This window comes from Brachyhypopomus gauderio, chromosome 4, assembly GCF_052324685.1.
Source record: "Brachyhypopomus gauderio isolate BG-103 chromosome 4, BGAUD_0.2, whole genome shotgun sequence".
Classification (NCBI taxonomy): domain Eukaryota; kingdom Metazoa; phylum Chordata; class Actinopteri; order Gymnotiformes; family Hypopomidae; genus Brachyhypopomus; species Brachyhypopomus gauderio.
This window is the reverse complement of record NC_135214.1, coordinates 35,349,856-35,368,048: the sequence shown is the minus strand read 5'-3', so window position 1 is coordinate 35,368,048 and position 18,193 is coordinate 35,349,856. Positions and strand designations below refer to the sequence as shown.

The 18,193-nt window shown below is 47.5% G+C and overlaps 2 protein-coding genes across 4 annotated transcripts in view; both read left to right on the top strand.

The window, feature by feature from the left end:
* notch2 (notch receptor 2) overlaps nucleotides 1-4,731 on the top strand; it is a 51,508-nt gene extending 46,777 nt beyond the window's left edge. The window contains 1 exon segment of the mRNA XM_077004311.1: nucleotides 510-4,731. Coding sequence (XP_076860426.1) covers nucleotides 510-1,976 — 1,467 coding nt within the window. The 3' untranslated portion in view covers nucleotides 1,977-4,731.
* Nucleotides 4,732-5,576: 845 nt separating this feature from the next.
* On the top strand, nucleotides 5,577-16,052 carry slc35a3a (solute carrier family 35 member A3a). Of its 3 annotated transcripts, none has more exons than XM_077004309.1 (9): nucleotides 5,577-6,021; nucleotides 6,703-6,761; nucleotides 11,190-11,414; nucleotides 11,911-12,065; nucleotides 12,365-12,487; nucleotides 12,982-13,156; nucleotides 14,162-14,280; nucleotides 14,590-14,723; nucleotides 14,965-16,052. In XM_077004309.1, the coding sequence occupies exons 3-9, from the start codon at nucleotides 11,225-11,227 to the stop codon at nucleotides 15,053-15,055; spliced, it is 987 nt and encodes a 328-aa protein (XP_076860424.1). In that variant the 5' UTR covers nucleotides 5,577-6,021; nucleotides 6,703-6,761; nucleotides 11,190-11,224; the 3' UTR covers nucleotides 15,056-16,052. The 3 variants fall into 3 exon arrangements, with proteins under 3 accessions (XP_076860424.1, XP_076860423.1, XP_076860422.1); XM_077004307.1 differs by lacking the exon at nucleotides 5,577-6,021 and adding an exon at nucleotides 6,070-6,214; XM_077004308.1 differs by lacking the exon at nucleotides 6,703-6,761.
* The last annotated feature ends 2,141 nt before the right edge of the window (nucleotides 16,053-18,193 follow it).

Sequence of the window (18,193 nt, the reverse complement as noted above, 5' to 3'; positions counted from 1 at the left end):
AAATTATTTGTTTTAGTTTAGTTTCTTAGTATGAGGTAGGATTCATTAGCCATGTTTGAACAAACTGTAGTATTGGGAGGTCTGTAGGAGTGAGAGAATTCTTTACATAGTGTAAAAACTTTGGAATGGGACAAATACCATCCTAAAACCCCAGGGTGTTATTCCAAACCCCAGTATGTCAGATACCATCATCTCTTCCAATCTTGTGTCTAGTCATTTTTGTTTTGTTACAACTTTTAAGCCACCTGAGCTGTTGAACTGTACTTACATCTCAGGTGTATTCAGTACAGTGGAACGGTACACTTCTGTGGGGCATGATTTCAGAACATTTGTCTGTTGAAAGCTAGGTGTGTGTCTAAGCACCCTGAAACTATTTAACCTCCTTAAGTGCTGAATCTAAGGTGTTTGCCACTGAAACATTGCTGCAGGCGTGCGTGCGTGTTGGAACATGAGAGGTTTTTGAGACAGCTGTATGGCGTGTGTGATGAACCTGCTGTGTCGTTGTGCAGGAGGAGACTCCGCTCTTCTTGGCAGCGAGAGAGGGCAGTTTCGAAGCAGCACAGGTTCTGTTGGACCACTACTCCAACCGCGACATCACCGACCATCTGGACCGGCTGCCCCGGGACACGGCTCAGGAGCGCATGCACCACGACATCGTGCGCCTGCTGGATCAGTACAACCTCGTGCAGAGCCCCCACGCCGGCCCCTCCCACTCAGGCGGAGGCCACGCCTCCATGGGCTGCGGCGCCAACGGAGCCGGGTTTATCGGCATGCGCCCGGGGCCGCAAGGCAAGAAGAACCGTCGTGGAGGCGGAGCGAAAATGGGCGGGGCTGCTGGTGGAGGGGGCGGACCCAAGGAGTTGAAAGACATGAAGGCGAAGCGGAGGAAGAAGCCAGCGGGAGACGAAGCCCCGGGATTGGCCGCGGCTGGGGGCGGTAGCGTAGCGACGACTGCGTCCACGGCAACCGGCAGCGGTAACGCCACCAAAGGAGCAGCGACTGCTGTGGGCACGGGCGGACTCACGGAGAGTTCGGTCACCATGTCGCCCGTGGATTCCCTGGAATCTCCACACTCCTACACCGTCGCCCCGACCGCGGGCAGCAACGCCGCCAACTCGCCCCCGCTGATGAGCAGCCCGTCGACACGCCCCCTCCTGCCCCCCGTCAGCCACATGCTGGAGCAGCAGCGGGGCTGGGTGGGCGTGGCCAAGCCGGGCTACAGTCCTCACATGTTTGGTCACATGCTCCACCCGATGGCGCCGGGTCACGTGAGCTTGCAGCAGCATCACGCGTCCGGAATGCTGACGCCCATGAACGTGACCATGAGCCGCGAGCAGCTCCCACCGATCGTCACGTTCCAGATGATGACGGCCGGAGGGAGCCAGGCGCTGCTCAAGCCCGGCCAGCAGGGGGCGCTGCAGGCTCCGTCTCAGGGCCAGGGCCAGGGCCTCGGCCAGCAGGCCCCACACCTGCACTGCAGTCAGGTGATGTACCCCATGCAGGAGGTGGGACTCCAGCACAGCATGGCCCACCCGCACGGCCACGCCCACCCGCACGGCCACGCCCACCCCCACGGCCTGGCGGACCCCCAGGTGCGGCAGGTGACGCCCTACCAGCAGCTGCAGAGCCCCGTGGATAAATACCCCACACCACCCTCACAGCACAGCTATGCCACCGCAGGTTCAAACGGCCCCACCCCGGGGCACCCCGCCCAGCCCGCCAGCGAGCACCCCTACCTCACTCCCTCCCCCGAGTCCCCCGACCCCTGGTCTTCCTCGTCCCCCCACTCCAACTCGGACTGGTCTGACGTCACCACCAGCCCCACGCCGCTGGGCAACCCCCACACGCTGCCACTATCTCGCCGCACGCACATCGCCGATCGGCCACAGCTTCAGCAGCCTCCCGCCCCCCAGCCGGGCCAGGCCACGCCCCCTTCACAGCCCCCGCAGCCAACTCGAAGTGGCGTGTATGCGTAGACACCTGGGGCAGAACTTTTAACCCCCCCCCGCCGAGCCAGGCCTGACTCCGCCCAGCCAGGCCTGACTCCGCCCTACCCAGCTCAGCCTGAGCGGCTTGGTTTCACTGTGGTGCAGACATTTAGGTCAATAGAGTGACCGATCCTTGGTCTTAACGGTGGGTGGGTGGGTGTGTGTGTGTGTGTGTGTGTGTGTGTGTGTGTGTGTGTGGTTCTCTCTCACTGCCTGCCTCCATGCTTTCTTACATTATGCACATGATCCACCCTCCAGAAGCTCCCACCAGGAACCCTTCAGTGACCCCGAGAACGACCGAACCTTCTCGTGAGATGCTTGCAGAGTTAGCCAAAATTAAGACTGTCAGAATGGAGGACTGCTTAAACCCACCTGGCAGAGAGCCTGACAGGAAGTGACTAGGGTGGCCAGCCCACATGACAGGAAGTGACCAAGGTGGCCAACCCCCATGACAGGAAGTGACCAGGGTGGCCAGCCCACATGACAGGAAGTGACCAGGCCACACACTTCAGGCTTTATCTCTGGACAATCATTAAAGTCAAAGACCAGGAGACAATTTTGACCCTCCGCGGTCATATTCAGACATTTTGAGTCTTTGTGAAGGAAATCTAAACTCGTAATTAATCATAACTCGTAAAATCATAACTGCCATGTTTAAATTTTATTTTATCCAAAGTGTGTATGTATGTGTATGTGTATGTATGTGTGTGTGTGTGTGGTAACATAATGTTACATAACATAATGTTACCAATGTGGTAAATTTGGATAATGGGTCACCGTAATATCTGAAATTGTTCTTTCCTAAGCTGATACTCCCATACTCCCATGTAGTGTTAATGGAGGTTTATATTTGATCTGGTTTGTGGATGTCACCTCCTCTTCATGTCATTGTTGGTTGTGCATCTGTTTCAACACCCTTGATTCTCCCCACGCCTGTTTGGTTTCTGCTGCCGTCTCTTCCTTTCAGCCATTAGACCGTTTGCATGGCCTATCTGAGTTTAACATTGAGTCGAGTTCAGGCTGGTGACAAACACACACTTGCACATGGTGTCCAGATACTGATGCCGTGAGTCAGACGGGAGTGGTGTAGTGAGACGGGAGTGGTGTAGTGAGACGGGAGTGGTGTAGTGAGACGGGAGTGGTGTAGTGAGACGGGAGTGGTGTAGTGAGACGGGAGTGGTGTAGTGAGACGGGAGTGGTGTAGTGAGACGGGAGTGGTGTAGTGAGACGGGAGTGGTGTAGTGAGACGGGAGTGGTGTAGTGAGACGGGAGTGGTGTAGTGAGACGGGAGTGGTGTAGTGAGACGGGAGTGGTGTAGTGAGACGGGAGTGGTGTAGTGAGACGGGAGTGGTGTAGTGAGACGGGAGTGGTGTAGTCAGACGGGAGTGGTGTAGTGAAGCCAACGGGGTGGACCTGCATCAGTGGGCTGGTGTCACCACACCGTCATCCTGCTCAAACTCACAGGCAGAACCTTCATAGGAACTTGTTACAAAACTCATTGAAATGAGATCTGTTTTTGAGCTTTTAGAACAGCTGTATTGCCTAGAACAGTCGAAGATGAAACCATCTTGAAATCCGAAGTGATTTCATGTTGTTAACCTCAGCTATCTTGTTGATCATTTTTGGAGCATAGTATTTTGTTGCCATGAAAATATTACTGATGCAGACTAGGAAAGTAATAAAAACTAGAAGCCATCTTGAACATTAAATGTTTGGACTATCCTCTCCAAGTGCCTTTAACATATTGTAACACTTTCTGATGTGAACACACACCACACACACACAGCCATGTATATATTATCTTGTTCATGTTTTATATTACTACTTTCTATCAGTTCTGAAAGGTTCTAATGTACCTTCATGCTTTAAAAGATTTTAAATCATGTATTGCGTTTTTTGATTTTACAATCAGCCTGTTGGTTCTATTTGAATTGTTTGTTGACAGAAACCAAAAGCTTTATTTTACTTTTTAAACAGAACTTTATAAACTAGTACAATCACACATGCGCATGTCATTTAACTTAGTTTGTACCTGCCCCTTCCTCTCTCTGTACTCAACACCAAATGACCGGCTTCTGTGATGGAAAGGTTTTCAAAATCTGCATAAACACAGGTCAATCAGGTGACGTTGTGTGTGTGTGTGTGTGTGTGTGTGTGTGTGTGTGTGTGTGTGTGTGTGTGTGTGTGTGTGTGTGTGTGTGTGTGTGTGTGTGTGTGAGTGAGAGAGAGAGGGAGAGAAATGATGCACACACTTGCATAGTTACTTTTTAAACAATTTCTTGTTTGTTCTGCCAGTGTGTGACACCTTTGGTTGGTTACAGGCTGTTTTTTGTTTTCTGTTATTATTATTATTTTTCAGTGCAGAATGAAATTTCATGCGTATGTCATCCTTAGGCACTTATTTTATTTTATTACTCTTTGTTTTCCCCTGTGTATCTAATGATTTGTGATTGTTGAATGAACAAGGGCAGCCTGCATGTTTCTGCTGAACGTTACGCCGGGCTGTGTTTGGCATTTGTGTAAATACGTTTTTAAATGCGCATTTTCTTGTTTTTCTTTTTTTTTTTTTTTTACTTTGTTCATTTATTATACATCTACCATATTGTTATATGAAGCATGTAGCTTTTTGTCTTGTAGAAGGAATGTTTGTGAATGAGAAACCTCTCTGGCGAAAACAAACCAAACTCTCATCAGAGGAGACGTATGCAATAAAAGCTCAATTTTACATGTGTGTTCACCTCGGTATTGCCTTCAGTGTTTGAGTTTATTCTATATGTTACATACAACAGTAATGTAAAGCTATGCAGGAATAAAAATATGTAACTTGCAATCAGGTTTAGTGCATGCTGAGGAAACAAAGACACTATTAAAAGATTAATATTTTAATATCTAACAACTTATTTGAAACAGCTGAAGTATCGGTTACAGTGTTAATTTAATAAAACAATATTGATTCTTTGCTTATACCCTGGGAACAATGAACACAGCCTCAAACGTCTACTGTATTTATGCTACACACACAAAGCCGTTTCTAGAGGTGTGACCTCTTTCCTGGTAGTGTCCCAGCAGGCCGGCTCTGTCTGATGTGTTCTCTTTGTTTTAGATGACATACATATTCCAGTTCAACTGCAAGACAAGTATTGGCTATAGTGGAAATAGTTGGTAGTTTCTTTTCCAAATTTCTTTTCAACAGTATGCAAATGACAAACGCCTGTATACGCCTCTATCCACAGGTCTGGAGTTCCACTGACCTGATTTTTTTAACTGTCTAAAATATATGGAGTCCTGGTTGGTTCATAAAATTCTGCAACTCAATGATGACTAAATAAAATTAACGATCACTGGAAACACTGAAGTTAATGTACACAGATACAATAACTTATCTATCTTGCTCTATCAAAAACCTTGGTGTCACATTTGACTGAGCTAAGCTTAAAAACACTCTATATAATATAGAATTTGGACAGTGACAAAATGGAGCCCAAATGAAAATAACATATTGTACTCACACAGAACCAGAAATACAGTTTCCATTAGACAAGCGTTTAATCCCACCTGGCGCCAAAACACTAGATGACGCTACTGAGCGATAATGGTGACGGCACCAGGAAGTCCTACAGCATACTCAAGATTATGACAGAGCCTTAACAGTTTTCATACAGCGTTCAAGTTCAACTGTACATGCTGAACAAAAACAGACCAGCTACATAAAACACCTTTTATCAGCAGTGGACCCGTGAAAATGAAGATGGGGTCATTGATTGAAATGCCCGACATTAGACGTACCGTCTCGTTAACGTTAACCGGAAGAAACGAGTCTCCGGTTCTCACGGCAGCACCGTCGTTTACACTGTGGACAACTAGACAGCTCTAGATAACCAACTAATTAACTAACCCACTAGTGGGAGATAAAGTTTTCTTAAAAGTCCAGCGGCCACTCTGTGTATTCTTGGATTAGTTTTTCCTGGTTCCAACATTGTTTATTTAAAACATCAGTGCTGTTCCTGGTCGCCAGACTCTCCGTGTTTCTGAGGTATGTACATGCAGTCTCCATTTAAATGTGTTTAGACATTGAATTCATTCTCTCTGGGCAAGTGAAGAGACCACAAGCTCATGTGCTCATTTCCCCAGTTGCTACGCTCTCTATTTGGCGATCTAGCTTGTGATTAGAAAGCTTTTTAGTTCCAGATATTGGTTTAGCATTTATACACTATGTGTACATCTTGGTAAGAACCTCAAGTTTTTAGATTTGTTTGACCAAAGATGTAGATGCACTTTTTCACCAGTGGGGTTTTAACACGCGTGTGTGGGGTGTTTGTGAAGCTTTCGGACATCACACCTTAGTCTTCTCTCCCTTACAGACTTTACAGCCTCTCCCTTCTCTCCCTTTACAGACTTTAGAGACTCTCCCTTTACAGACTTTAGAGACTCTCCCTTTACAGACTTTAGAGACTCTCCCTTTACAGACTTTAGAGACTCTCCCTTTACAGACTTTAGAGACTCTCCCTTTACAGACTTTAGAGACTCTCCCTTTACAGACTTTAGAGACTCTCCCTTGCACACTTTACAGCGTCTCCCTTTACAGACTTCTGCTCCACAGCTTTGTTTGTTTCTGAAGTAGGTGACAAATAAGGAATCTTGATGAACTTGTTTTTGGCAGGAGGTTTACATCCTATTTTGTGCTATTTGCGTCATTTCTGTCTTCATCTTTCAGCCTTTGGAAAGGGAGGGAGGGAGAGAGAGACAGACAGACACAGAGAGAGAGAATTTCGAGTGAGTTTTAATTCTAAACACATTATAACTTTAATTAATCAATCCATTTGGCGAAACTACATATTCTTGCATTTATTTTTGTTCCCTGGGTGTTTAACATTGACGGTAACGGAGCCTCTTCCAGACCTCTAGACATGTCGCTTCGTAAGGGATAAATTGGTTTTGCTGCAGAAATCTTAAAAATTAAGTAGTTAGTAACCTGTTTTACTCTCTCATGTCTGTGTATATGGGAAATGTGCAAGTCTTTGTTAACTCTGTGTGTGTGTGTGTGTGTGTGTGTGTGTGTGTGTGTGTGTGTGTGTGTGTGTGTGTGTAAGCCTGTGTGTATATGCACACACGCCTTGGTAACGTTATAAAATGTAATTTTAAGATTTAAGACATGTTCCGCAAGTTACCCTTCTTGGCTATAAACTTGGCAAATGCTGGAGCTTGATGGGCTTAGTTGAATAATGCTGGTGTGTGTGGTACAACATTAGCCATTTTGACCTCTCCTTGTTCAAACAAAGACTGTGCAAACGTGGCTTTCAAGTACACATTGTGTAATAAATACTTCTTTTTTTAGGGAGCTGAAAAATAGGGCACCTTTATATTTGTTTGGTTAGCGGGACGTTTCACCTACATCCTGGTTTATATTAAAGCCATTCATATTAATGAAGTTGAGACAGTAGCATTAGAAACCAGCTGCCTCCAGTCATCTGCTTTTCAAAAATGTGCTAGAGGGGGAAATCCCAACATCAACACTCTGCATTGTCAAGATTATTATTGGTTTCCACTGTGCTTGTAAATTCCATTACTCACCCTCTTTCTGATTGACCGAGGACACGTTGTTCAGACAGGTGTGTGTTTACACCGCTACAGACTGCTTCTGAAGGAAGTCTGTCAAGCTAAAACATTGTTTAGGAGACATTTGCTTATGTCTCTCATCATATGATGGATGGATTTTTTTGCAAGCCATGGAATGTGAAGTTGTATTGCAGATGAGAAACAGATTCAGTAGGTCAGATGGTGTTTAAACCAGAATGTTGAGACCTGAATAAAATGCATCGTGGATGATGATGGACATCTTATTCCTGAGGAAACAGTCCTTGACATGCCCAACAGCAATTATCAGTTTCTCAATGACACATTTTATGAGGAGAGTGTCAATGACCTGGGACCAGTCTGTCTAAACTGGGCTTGGTCACTTCTCTAAACAGGCATGAGTTTTTGGGACAGATTCAGTATGCATCTTCCTGTTCAAACCGACATTTTTTTTGACCCACTCAGAAGTCAAGTCGTGTCAGGTTGTCTCTATGGGTGGAGAGCTGGATGAAGGACCATGATGGTTTGGCGTTCTGTTCACATCCTGTTCAATGACAGCATGTGTCATTGAACCAATTCCAAAACCATGTTGTGTATCCAGGTAATCTGAGCTGGAGTGTTGTGTTCTGTCTTTAACGCAGTTGAATTGCTTTGTTCTATTCAGGAGGGTGAATCCCGCCTTGTGTTGGTGAGCGAGCACTCTGGTGTGTTCCCAGCAGCAGTGAGCAGCCTGCAGCACGCCTACGTGAGACGCTCAGCTTTAGTCACGTCGGCGTGAGACGCTCGGCTTTAGTCACGTCGGCGTGAGACGCTCGGCTTTAGTCACGTCGGCGTGAGACGCTCGGCTTTAGTCACGTCGGCGTGAGACGCTCGGCTTTAGTCACGTCGGCGTGAGACGCTACTCTCAGCTTTAATCACGCCAGCTGGGATTTTTATTGGTTGCTCGTTTTGTTTACAAGACTGAATCCTGGATTTATTTGTCATGAAAATTTTCAAATGACTGTTAGCTGCTACTCAGCTGTATTTTTGCTACCTTAAAAGTGATTTGCTAGAAGTGTAATTGAAGCAGATTTCTGATTAAGGAGCGTGTCCCCTGAACAGAAGTGGGTAGTGCTTGTGAGGACCAGCCTGGTGGAGCCTGGTTTGACTTTAGCCCTCTTTGTCTTGGGGTCAAACCCTAGTCCTCTTCGTCCTTGGGTCCTGACCTCTCATGTCACCCGTACGTGTGTGTTATGTGGAGGTGTGTGTGGGGAAGACCAGCTGGCCTGTATGTGATGTAGTGATCTAGGCTGCTCACCCAGTCTCTGTGTAGGTGTAGATGGACACCTCCACTGCTCCGTCATGCGTGGCCTTGCTCTAGTGACCAGTGATGAGTTTCTAACCGCAGAACTGCAGTTGGCTGTGTATTTGGGACATGGGCTGATTTTAAAAACAAACATAAATATTGATATGACTCATGATTCTCATGCCGCGCAGCCTTCTGGGTTATGGAGACTTTTGTATAGGCTGTTTTTTTACTCATTCAAAAGGCAAAGTTATAAAACCCCAGTGGTCTTAAAGTTATAGTGAGTGAATGAAACTGGGAATATAATACAACCATGTTTAAAAACCAACCGAATGAGGAGACTGATCGTAGTCAGTCCCGGCTTCGAAGCTTCCCGTGAGTATAGAGGTAAGAGGAACGTCGCGGGACGTCGTGTGTGAGATTCACAGGTTGGAGTGCGTTCTCTCAAGATAAAAACCATGGATGAGGAAAAACACCTTCACTGCAAAATAACCTTAACTGACCACATTCAAGTGTGTCTGTGGTTAATGTCAGTGTAGAAATAAGAATGAACCGATTGACACTACGGTATATCGATCCTGAAGTGCATTAATACAGCGGAAGATTTTCCACGCTGCTCGTATATCTGAGGCTGTTGCTCACGTAACGGCTTCAAATTCTTATCAACATGTTTCATGTGCTGCACTTTGGGGAGACGTTCACAGGACACTTTGTGTAGGTGCACTGTGTTTCCAGAAGAGTGCTTTCAAACTCCACCCAGACTGCCATTAGCTGATGGCATCATGTAGCATGTTGTCATAGCAAAGCAATTATAAAAAAAAAAAACAAGCCCCAACACTTGAGTGAAAATGATGACAGTCCTGTGGGAATTGGGGGATTAACACTTGAGTACGATCGCACTCCACGATACATCACACGCATCATCTCTTATCTGTGAACCTTCTCATGCTGTTTACCTAACCTTATCTATCCAGCATGTGAATGATTTGGAATACAATAACATAAAGTAGGCAACATCCCGGCCAGACACAGTGAGATTAGGTGAATTGGTGTTTAGGAACTCAGATTAGGTGGAGTGTTTATGTATCTAGCTGATTAACACAATAGTCCTGCCTGTATTTTCTAAAGAGGACAAGCAGTTTTCTAGGTCTGTCTTTTAATTTCAGCCCTACAGCATGAAAACTCAAGGGCGCCACCTGCTGTATGATACTGGCCACAACAGCACTCCTCTGAAAGCATGCTAACATGCTCACGGTGCAGTCTCCTCTTACTAGAGGAATACAGACCCTCACCACTCACTACCTTCAACAGGTGGGGGCTGAAAGTTGTGGTGTTTTCCCTGCTCTGCTTGGCTGGGGTCCTGGTTCTGGTGCTGTGGGTTCTGGTGCTGGGGGGGGGGTCCTGGTTCTGATGCAGGAGTAGACTGTTTCTCTTTCATCTGCTACTCTTTACCTCTTTCTGTCTTGTGCACACTTTCACACTTTCAATCTCTCACTTTAAACACTCCTTATTCACACTCTAGACAGTCTGTCAGCTAGTCAGGAAGTGTGTGTGTGTTTGTGTGTGTGTGTGTGTGTGTCAGCACTTCAGACTACACATCATCATGTACATCGTGCATTTACTGGGTTTCTAATTCCTTTTTTAATGCGTTGCCATAGCAACCCATGTGTGAAACATGGGACATGGCACTGGCTTTGATGGAGCGCCATGGCAACCCATGTGATGGTGGCACTAGTTACGATATGACTGCCATGGCAACCCATGTAAGAAGCGCAAAGGGTGGAGGATTGCTCTGAAGACCCAGAGCATCACTGGGCACCATGCCCTCGATCTGGAGACGTCTGACATGGCGGATCTGCTGAACGTCGTGTTAAGATCAGCCGTGTGATCTGAGGGCCCTTGAGGGTGCGTGGCTCATGATCAGCTGACAGAAACATGCTGACGTTGGTCTTCACCGATCCACTGGCACCCTGAAGCCAAACCTGAAGGTGCTCGGTGAGGTCGACACTGAAGAGGTGGGCTGAGATCTTCCTTCCTCAGAAGGTCTGAAGCGTCTGCACTGCTACCACGCTGCGTTTAAACGGCCACTGTGGTTTTCAGCGCTGACACACTTATTTCTTTCATGGGTGGAAATGTGGTTCTAAATTGTTTTTAAAAGAATTGCCCTCTACATGTGGACAGTGGGCTTAATTCCTACATGATTTCCTTAATGTTGGCCAGATGTCCAGTTAATTAAAGCGACATTCTGCAGTTCAACCTCATGAACACTGCTTCATTTCAAATCCAGCGTGTTTGGGTTCAGAGACCCCTCCCTCACTCCTTCACTTCCTGTTCCCCCGCAGCCCCGCCCACCGCCCCTCCCCCGCAGGCTGAGGCCATGGCGTCTGCCCAGCTGAAGTACCTGTCTCTAGGTGTGCTGGTGTTCCAAACCACCTCCCTGGTGCTCACCATGCGCTACTCCCGCACGCTGGCCGAGGAAGGTCCACGCTACCTGGCCTCGTCCGCCGTGGTGGCAGCAGAGGTGATGAAGATCCTGGCCTGCGTGGGCCTCGTCTTCAAAGACCACAGTGAGTTCTCCCGCCGACAGCAGGGGCGCCCCCTAATGGTTCATGCTTGTTACTGAAACAAGGACCTTTGATAAGTTGTTATAAAAGGCAGCAAGAATATCAAATTGTGTAATGAAGCAATTTAAAAGACGCATAAAATAACAATTTGTTTTTTCCTTCAAACCAAGGCCTTCTTTTCAACTGAATCTGACTGATCTGTTAATTTTTTTTTATCTGTTAAATTTTTTTGATTTACAACAAATGATTCAGTGCTGGCCACGCCTCCTGTTCTAGCCACACCCCTCGTGTTGACAGAGTGGTAATACATTGTGATCTGGCTTCATATCTTGGTCGTGTTTGGTGCGAAGGTTTACAGGTCTTTGTATTCAACTTTAGCATTTTAGAGTCGTTGGGCTCTTCAGATTTGAGGAGTCGATTTGCCCGTCTTTGTTCTGCCACTAATCTGGCTGTAATCCTGGGTGTTGTTGCCGTGTCTTCTCCCCGTGTGTCTGGACAGGCTACAGCGTCCGTGCGTTGAGCGCTGTCCTCAGGCAGGAGATCTTTCACAAGCCCGTGGAGACGCTGAAGCTGGCCATACCTTCCGGCATCTACACGCTGCAGAACAACCTGCTCTACGTAGCGCTCTCCAACCTGGATGCCGCCACGTACCAGGTACCATCACCTTCACCTCTCCATCTGTCCATCCCTCCATCCCTCCATCTCGTCCTCCTGTCTCTCTGCCAGTCAGTCAGTCTGCCATCCCTCCATCTTATTATTTCTTCCATCTGTCTGTTGGAACATCCACTTGCCCTTTCGTTACTATTCATGTCACTCCAGATAAAAATGTATTTGTCATCATGTAAACAGCCGGTTCCTGTGATGCTCTTGGCAGGAACCAGCATCATGTTCTGTTCCTCGTGTCTTCTCTGGCTTTCTGCTCGACTGGCTTCCACGTCTTCTCCCTTCCTCAGGTGACGTACCAGCTGAAGATTCTGACCACGGCGCTGTTCTCCGTGTCCATGCTGGGTCGGCGGCTGGGCCTGTACCAGTGGCTGTCTCTGCTCCTCCTGATGTGTGGGGTGGCGCTCGTGCAGGTGCGTGCGGCTGGAAGCAGGAGTATGTACCCCTGCCATGTACGCAGGGAAACCCCGAGCATGTCCTCATCTTCGCCCTGTTTCTTTAGTGTTGTACTGGAGCAGCTCAACACAAAACGCTGGTGCTGCTAATTAAGCGTGAATGCTAATGCTAGTCGGTTAGCATTACGCAAACGACACAAGCTACACCTGTTACATTTCTAAAGATGGTACAACTGAAAATGCCAACGTTGCTGTTGAGGAATTCTGGGTAGAAAAGAACAGCATCCACCAATCAGCAAGGGAGCCATCTGCATAATGCTAGTAGCATAATATTAGCATCCTCACATAATCTCAGCATGTGTGTCTCGAGCTTTCTCTTGGCGCTCTAGAGCAGCTCGGAGACCCTCAGGGCTGCACTGTCCTTGCTGACGTAGAGCTGCTCAGCTGCCCAGGTGCCTTGCGGTCTCAAAAGTGTGTGTGTTTAGCTGGTTGTGTGTGCCGTGTGTGTACAGTGGCCCGTGGAGTCCCCGGAGGAGGCTGAGAAGGAGCGACCCGCCGCGGGTTCACCCTTCGTGGGGCTGCTGGCCGTGCTGGTGGCTTGCTGCTCCAGCGGCTTCGCGGGCGTGTACTTCGAGAAGATCCTCAAGGAGAGCAAACAGAGTGTCTGGGTCAGGAATATACAGCTAGGTGTGTGTGTGTGTGTGTGTGTGTGTGTGTGTGTGTGTGTGTGTGTGTGTGTCAGCATCAGCATGTGTGCATATACTGTAATTTATTTTGTAACGTAATTATTGCATTATCAATATAGTCTTGGTTGCATTACTCCTCCAAACAGTAGTGTTTAAAGATTTTAATTATTAATAGTTTTTCCAGGTTTTTTTCTTCACTTTCATACCAAGTGTATTTTCTTATTTTGTTTGTGCTTCGCTTGTGCCGGCAACACGTGCCGGTCGCTGTTGAGCAGAAAGGCTTCCTGTCAGGATTATTATTAACATGGAACACATGAAGATGTGTTGCCAGTTCTGTCAGTTTTTCAGGTAATCTGTATTACCCTGCCGGGGGTGTCGGCCCCTACCCTGCCGGGGGTGTCGGCCCCTACCCTGCCGGGGGTGTCGGCCCCTACCCTGCCGGGGGTGTCGGCCCCTACCCTGCCGGGGGTGTCGGCCCCTACCCTGCCTGGGGTGTCGGCCCCTACCCTGCCGGGGGTGTCGGCCCCTACCCTGCCGGGGGTGTCGGCCCCTACCCTGCCGGGGGTGTCGGCCCCTACCCTGCCGTAATATCACCCTTTAACCAGTGTTTCCAGATGAACATGTCTGCTTTCAGAGTTTTGTAACACCTCTTTACTAATTTATAGCTGCAGCATATTTACATTTCCAGTGAGCGTTAAAGACTGTAATGGCAGCTTTTAACTGGTCAGCCCAAGTCACTGGTGGATAATGGTGGGGAAAAATTCAACCTAAAATAAACTGGACACAAATATTGGACTTTGTGTCAACCGTTTCAACATGTGGTCTTGTACAGCAGTGACTGGATCTTTCAGTGGTGCTGGGTCATTGCCTTATGTTAATATGTCATATGTTAATCTCTGTCTCTGTCTCTCTCTCTCTCTCTGTGTGTGTGTGTGTGTGTGTGTGTCTGTCTGTCTGTCTGTCTGTCTGTCTGTCTCTCTCTCTTTCTCTGTATGTCTCTCTCAAGGCTTTTTCGGCCTGGTCTTTGGTTTGTTTGGAATGCTGCTATACGATGGTGAGAGGGTCCGAGAACACGGGATGTTCCAGGGCTACAACTCCATCACCTGGACGGTGGTGGCACTGCAGGTCAGCAGAACTCCTATACACAAGCCCAGTAACAAGTGGGCTTTCTAGCTGGTGTTTCTATTGCCCTGTGTTCTGCTGCCCTACACAGTAGACCGTAGCTAGCTTTGATGTTCCTCTACAGGGTCACTCCCAGTAGCAGTGGTCCATGTAGCAGTGGTTCATTTAACTTTCTGGTTTTCTACACACTTTAAACGGTTATCTTTAAATCGTCTGTGTGTTGGAGGATTCTGTGTGGCCGTGTGTGGATTTAACCACTGTGGTGTTCCTCATCTGTGTGTTGGAGGGTTTAATCGCTGTGGTGTTCCTCAGGCACTGGGAGGTCTCGTTATAGCCGCCGTGATCAAGTATGCGGACAACATTCTTAAGGGCTTCGCCACATCCCTCTCCATCATCCTCTCCACCCTCATCTCCTACTTCTGGCTGCAGGACTTCCAGCCCACAAGGTGAAGATACAGCTACACTGTCCTCTCCACACTACAGGGGGCGGGGCAGGGGGTGGTCGGGCGGGGCGTCCTCTACAGGGTGAGGCACTTTCAAGACGGATCCCTTACTTATGGTCTCAGACTTTTTAATTACTTTAACTTGGTGACGTGTGTGGGTGGAGATACACACACGCACACGTGTGCTTGATGTTTGTATCGTGACATGTGACATGTTCTGATGTGTTGTATATTTTTTCTTTAGTATTTTCTTTCTAGGAGCAGTGTTAGTCATACTGGCTACATTTCTGTATGGCTACGAGAGCAAACCGGCGTCCAACCCCAGCCGAGCATAACTGGGATGCCAGCGAACTCAAAGGTCGGAGGGCAGGAAAGAGAAAAGAAGAATGGAAAAAAATAAACCAATGGAGAAATGGGTAGAGGGCTCTGTGTGTGTGTGTGTGTGTGAGAAGACTTGATTGAGCCAGTCTGGCCACACAGAAGCCATGCTGGGAGCAGAGACTACAACTACAGTGAGCCAAAGGAGCCAAAATAACCGCTGGTGTAAGTCATATCAACTCCGATACTCGATGGACACTGTTAAGCCACAACCCTCCTGTGAGTGCCATCAGGAGCAGTGAGACAATCGGAGATGCTTCATTTGGGATGGTCTGGTTGAGCTGCGTCAGCCGTGAACACGTCTGGGGTTTGGTTTGGTTTTTACAGTAGCCATATCAGTTGGGTGGTGTGTGTGCTTTCCACATCGCAGAGGTACCAACCAGCACCCCACCCATGAAGAAATCACTGGACATTAAACATACAATGAGAAGAATGTTTGATTAAAACTTGAAGAAATGTAAAGAGAAAATAATATTAAATCATTTTTAGGGAACAGGAAACTTGTCCTTTTTCACGGTTGCCACAGTGACACAGCAGGTGACTTCCTGCTGTTATCATGTGAAATATTGAAATATTATATGAGTAATACCAGACCAGTAAACACTTACACAGTACAGGAATGGGGAGATGTTTTTACTGTTTTGGGGGTTGTTTTGTTTTAAAGAGCAGTAATTGGTGGTTGGGTTTATTTTTTGGTCCTACATTTTTAAATTAAATGCAGTGCCCTTATTCTCCAAAAGGGGTCAGGTTTTCAGGGTGAGCAGATTAAACTTCTCCATCAGACGTAATTAACCACGTTTGTTCCGATGAGCTCCACCAGTATCGCAGGATTACTGCACCAGGTTTGTAGTGTAGCACGCTGGGTTGGTCCAGCAAATATGTCACTGCAGTGCAGGTGTAACCCATGTGTGACATTATAACAACTATTATTTATTAAAGTTAATATTGACATCATATTTGTTTCATTTATATGGAGCTCTCCTAGCTTAATTAAGGCTGCTTCTCCACTGGTGTAGGAGCAGGTTCTTCAGCACAGCGCCCCCTGCAGGCCTGTCTGGTCTGTGCTCCCATACGTAAGCTTTAGAAAGCGGTGATGTGATAGTGACACAATAACGCTTGTCAGTTCAGTGTTGTGTTCATGGCCTACTTCGCATTACTGCTGAGGAAGCCACACAAGGCCGGTATAGGTGTAGACCCCATCAGTACTTGTGGATAAAGCCACACAAGGCCGGTGTAGGTGTAGACCCCATCAGTACTTGTGGATAAAGACACACAAGGCCGGTGTAGGTGTAGACCCCATCAGTACTTGTGGATAAAGCCACACAAGGCCGGTGTAGGTGTAGACCCCATCAGTACTTGTGGATAAAGCCACACAAGGCCGGTGTAGGTGTAGACCCCATCAGTACTTGTGGATAAAGCCACACAAGGCCGGTGTAGGTGTAGACCCCATCAGTACTTGTGGATAAAGACACACAAGGCCGGTGTAGGTGTAGACCCCATCAGTACTTGTGGATAAAGACACACAAGGCCGGTGTAGGTGTAGACCCCATCAGTACTTGTGGATAAAGACACACAAGGCCGGTGTAGGTGTAGACCCCATCAGTACTTGTGGATAAAGCCACACAAGGCCGGTGTAGGTGTAGACCCCATCAGTACTTGTGGATAAAGACACACAAGGCCGGTGTAGGTGTAGACCCCATCAGTACTTGTGGATAAAGACACTGATCCAACTTGTTTCTTATTACAGTCGTACTGATTACAGTGTATTTTACAGAAATTCAGTCACCCGTGACCCATTTTATTGACTTTTATTTACTGTTATATAGTTGCCTATACGTAAGTGGAGATGGATGAGGGTTGTTTTGTGCTAACACTAAGTTAATGTGTGTAAGGACTGAAGACCACATGTCATACAGACACTGATTACACCTGCTTATGCCCAGTTTATAAACACTCAGTCCAGAGTGATCCAAGCCCCATGTTTTTTGGCCTTTAGTTGGTGTGTGTGTGTGTATGTGCGCGCGCACATACCAATGGAAGACTGTTATTTGTCTGTACAATGTGATGCAATGGAATAATAACGTGTCTGTTCATTAGCTTGTCATCACAGTAAGGTCTTCTAAAAATGCTGATATTGCTAATGAAAAATTCAATACAATATTGTCAGTTTCTTGTCATTCATGAACAACGTTTTGGATTGTCTATTGGGGGGGGGGGGTGTTAAGTGCCTCTGCTGTTTTCTTGCTGGATCACCAGGATGTGTGTTCACTCCACAGAGGCACCAGCGTCATTGTGCTGTTGTACATTGTTTTATTTTCAAAACACTGCATGCAAAGTCTGGGGAGAAGAAAATGGCTTCAAAAGCCCAATGGCACCATGTCAGTTTCCACTGCTGCGTGCTGGTCTAAACGGCCTCAGCCATGGTCCATCCTCCCAGTCGGTAAAACAGCTGCTGTTTCCGTTGGCTGATTAGACTCTCTTTCCTCTTTGTGAAGACATGTGGCTCCCCCTTCTGGCCACCTGAGTGCATGCACTTGGAATGGTCGTCAGGATTCAACTCGTGCGTGAGCTCATTGGATTATTCTCTTAATCATTTACATCTTCAGTGGCTTAATTTGACACTTGATGGTACGCGGGGAGTGTGTGAGCATGTGTGTTAGTGAGCGCTAGCACAGGTAGGGGAGTGTGTGAGCATGTGTGTTAGTAAGCGCTAGCACAGGTAGGGGAGTGTGTGAGCATGTGTGTTAGTGAGCGCTAGCACAGGTAGGGGAGTGTGAGCGCGTGTGTGTTAGTGAGCGCTAGCACAGGTAGGGGAGTGTGAGCGCGTGTGTGTTAGTGAGCGCTAGCACAGGTAGGGGAGTGTGAGCACGTGTGTGTTAGTGAGCGCTAGCACAGGTAGGGGAGTGTGTGAGCACGTGTGTGCGTTTGTGAGCGCTAGTGCAGGTAGGAGAGTGTGTGAGCGCGTGTGTGTTAGCACTAGCGCAGGTAGGAGAGTGTGTGAGCGCGTGTGTGTTAGCACTAGCGCAGGTAGGAGAGTGTGTGAGCGCGTGTGTGTTAGCACTAGCGCAGGTAGGAGAGTGTGTGAGCGCGTTTGT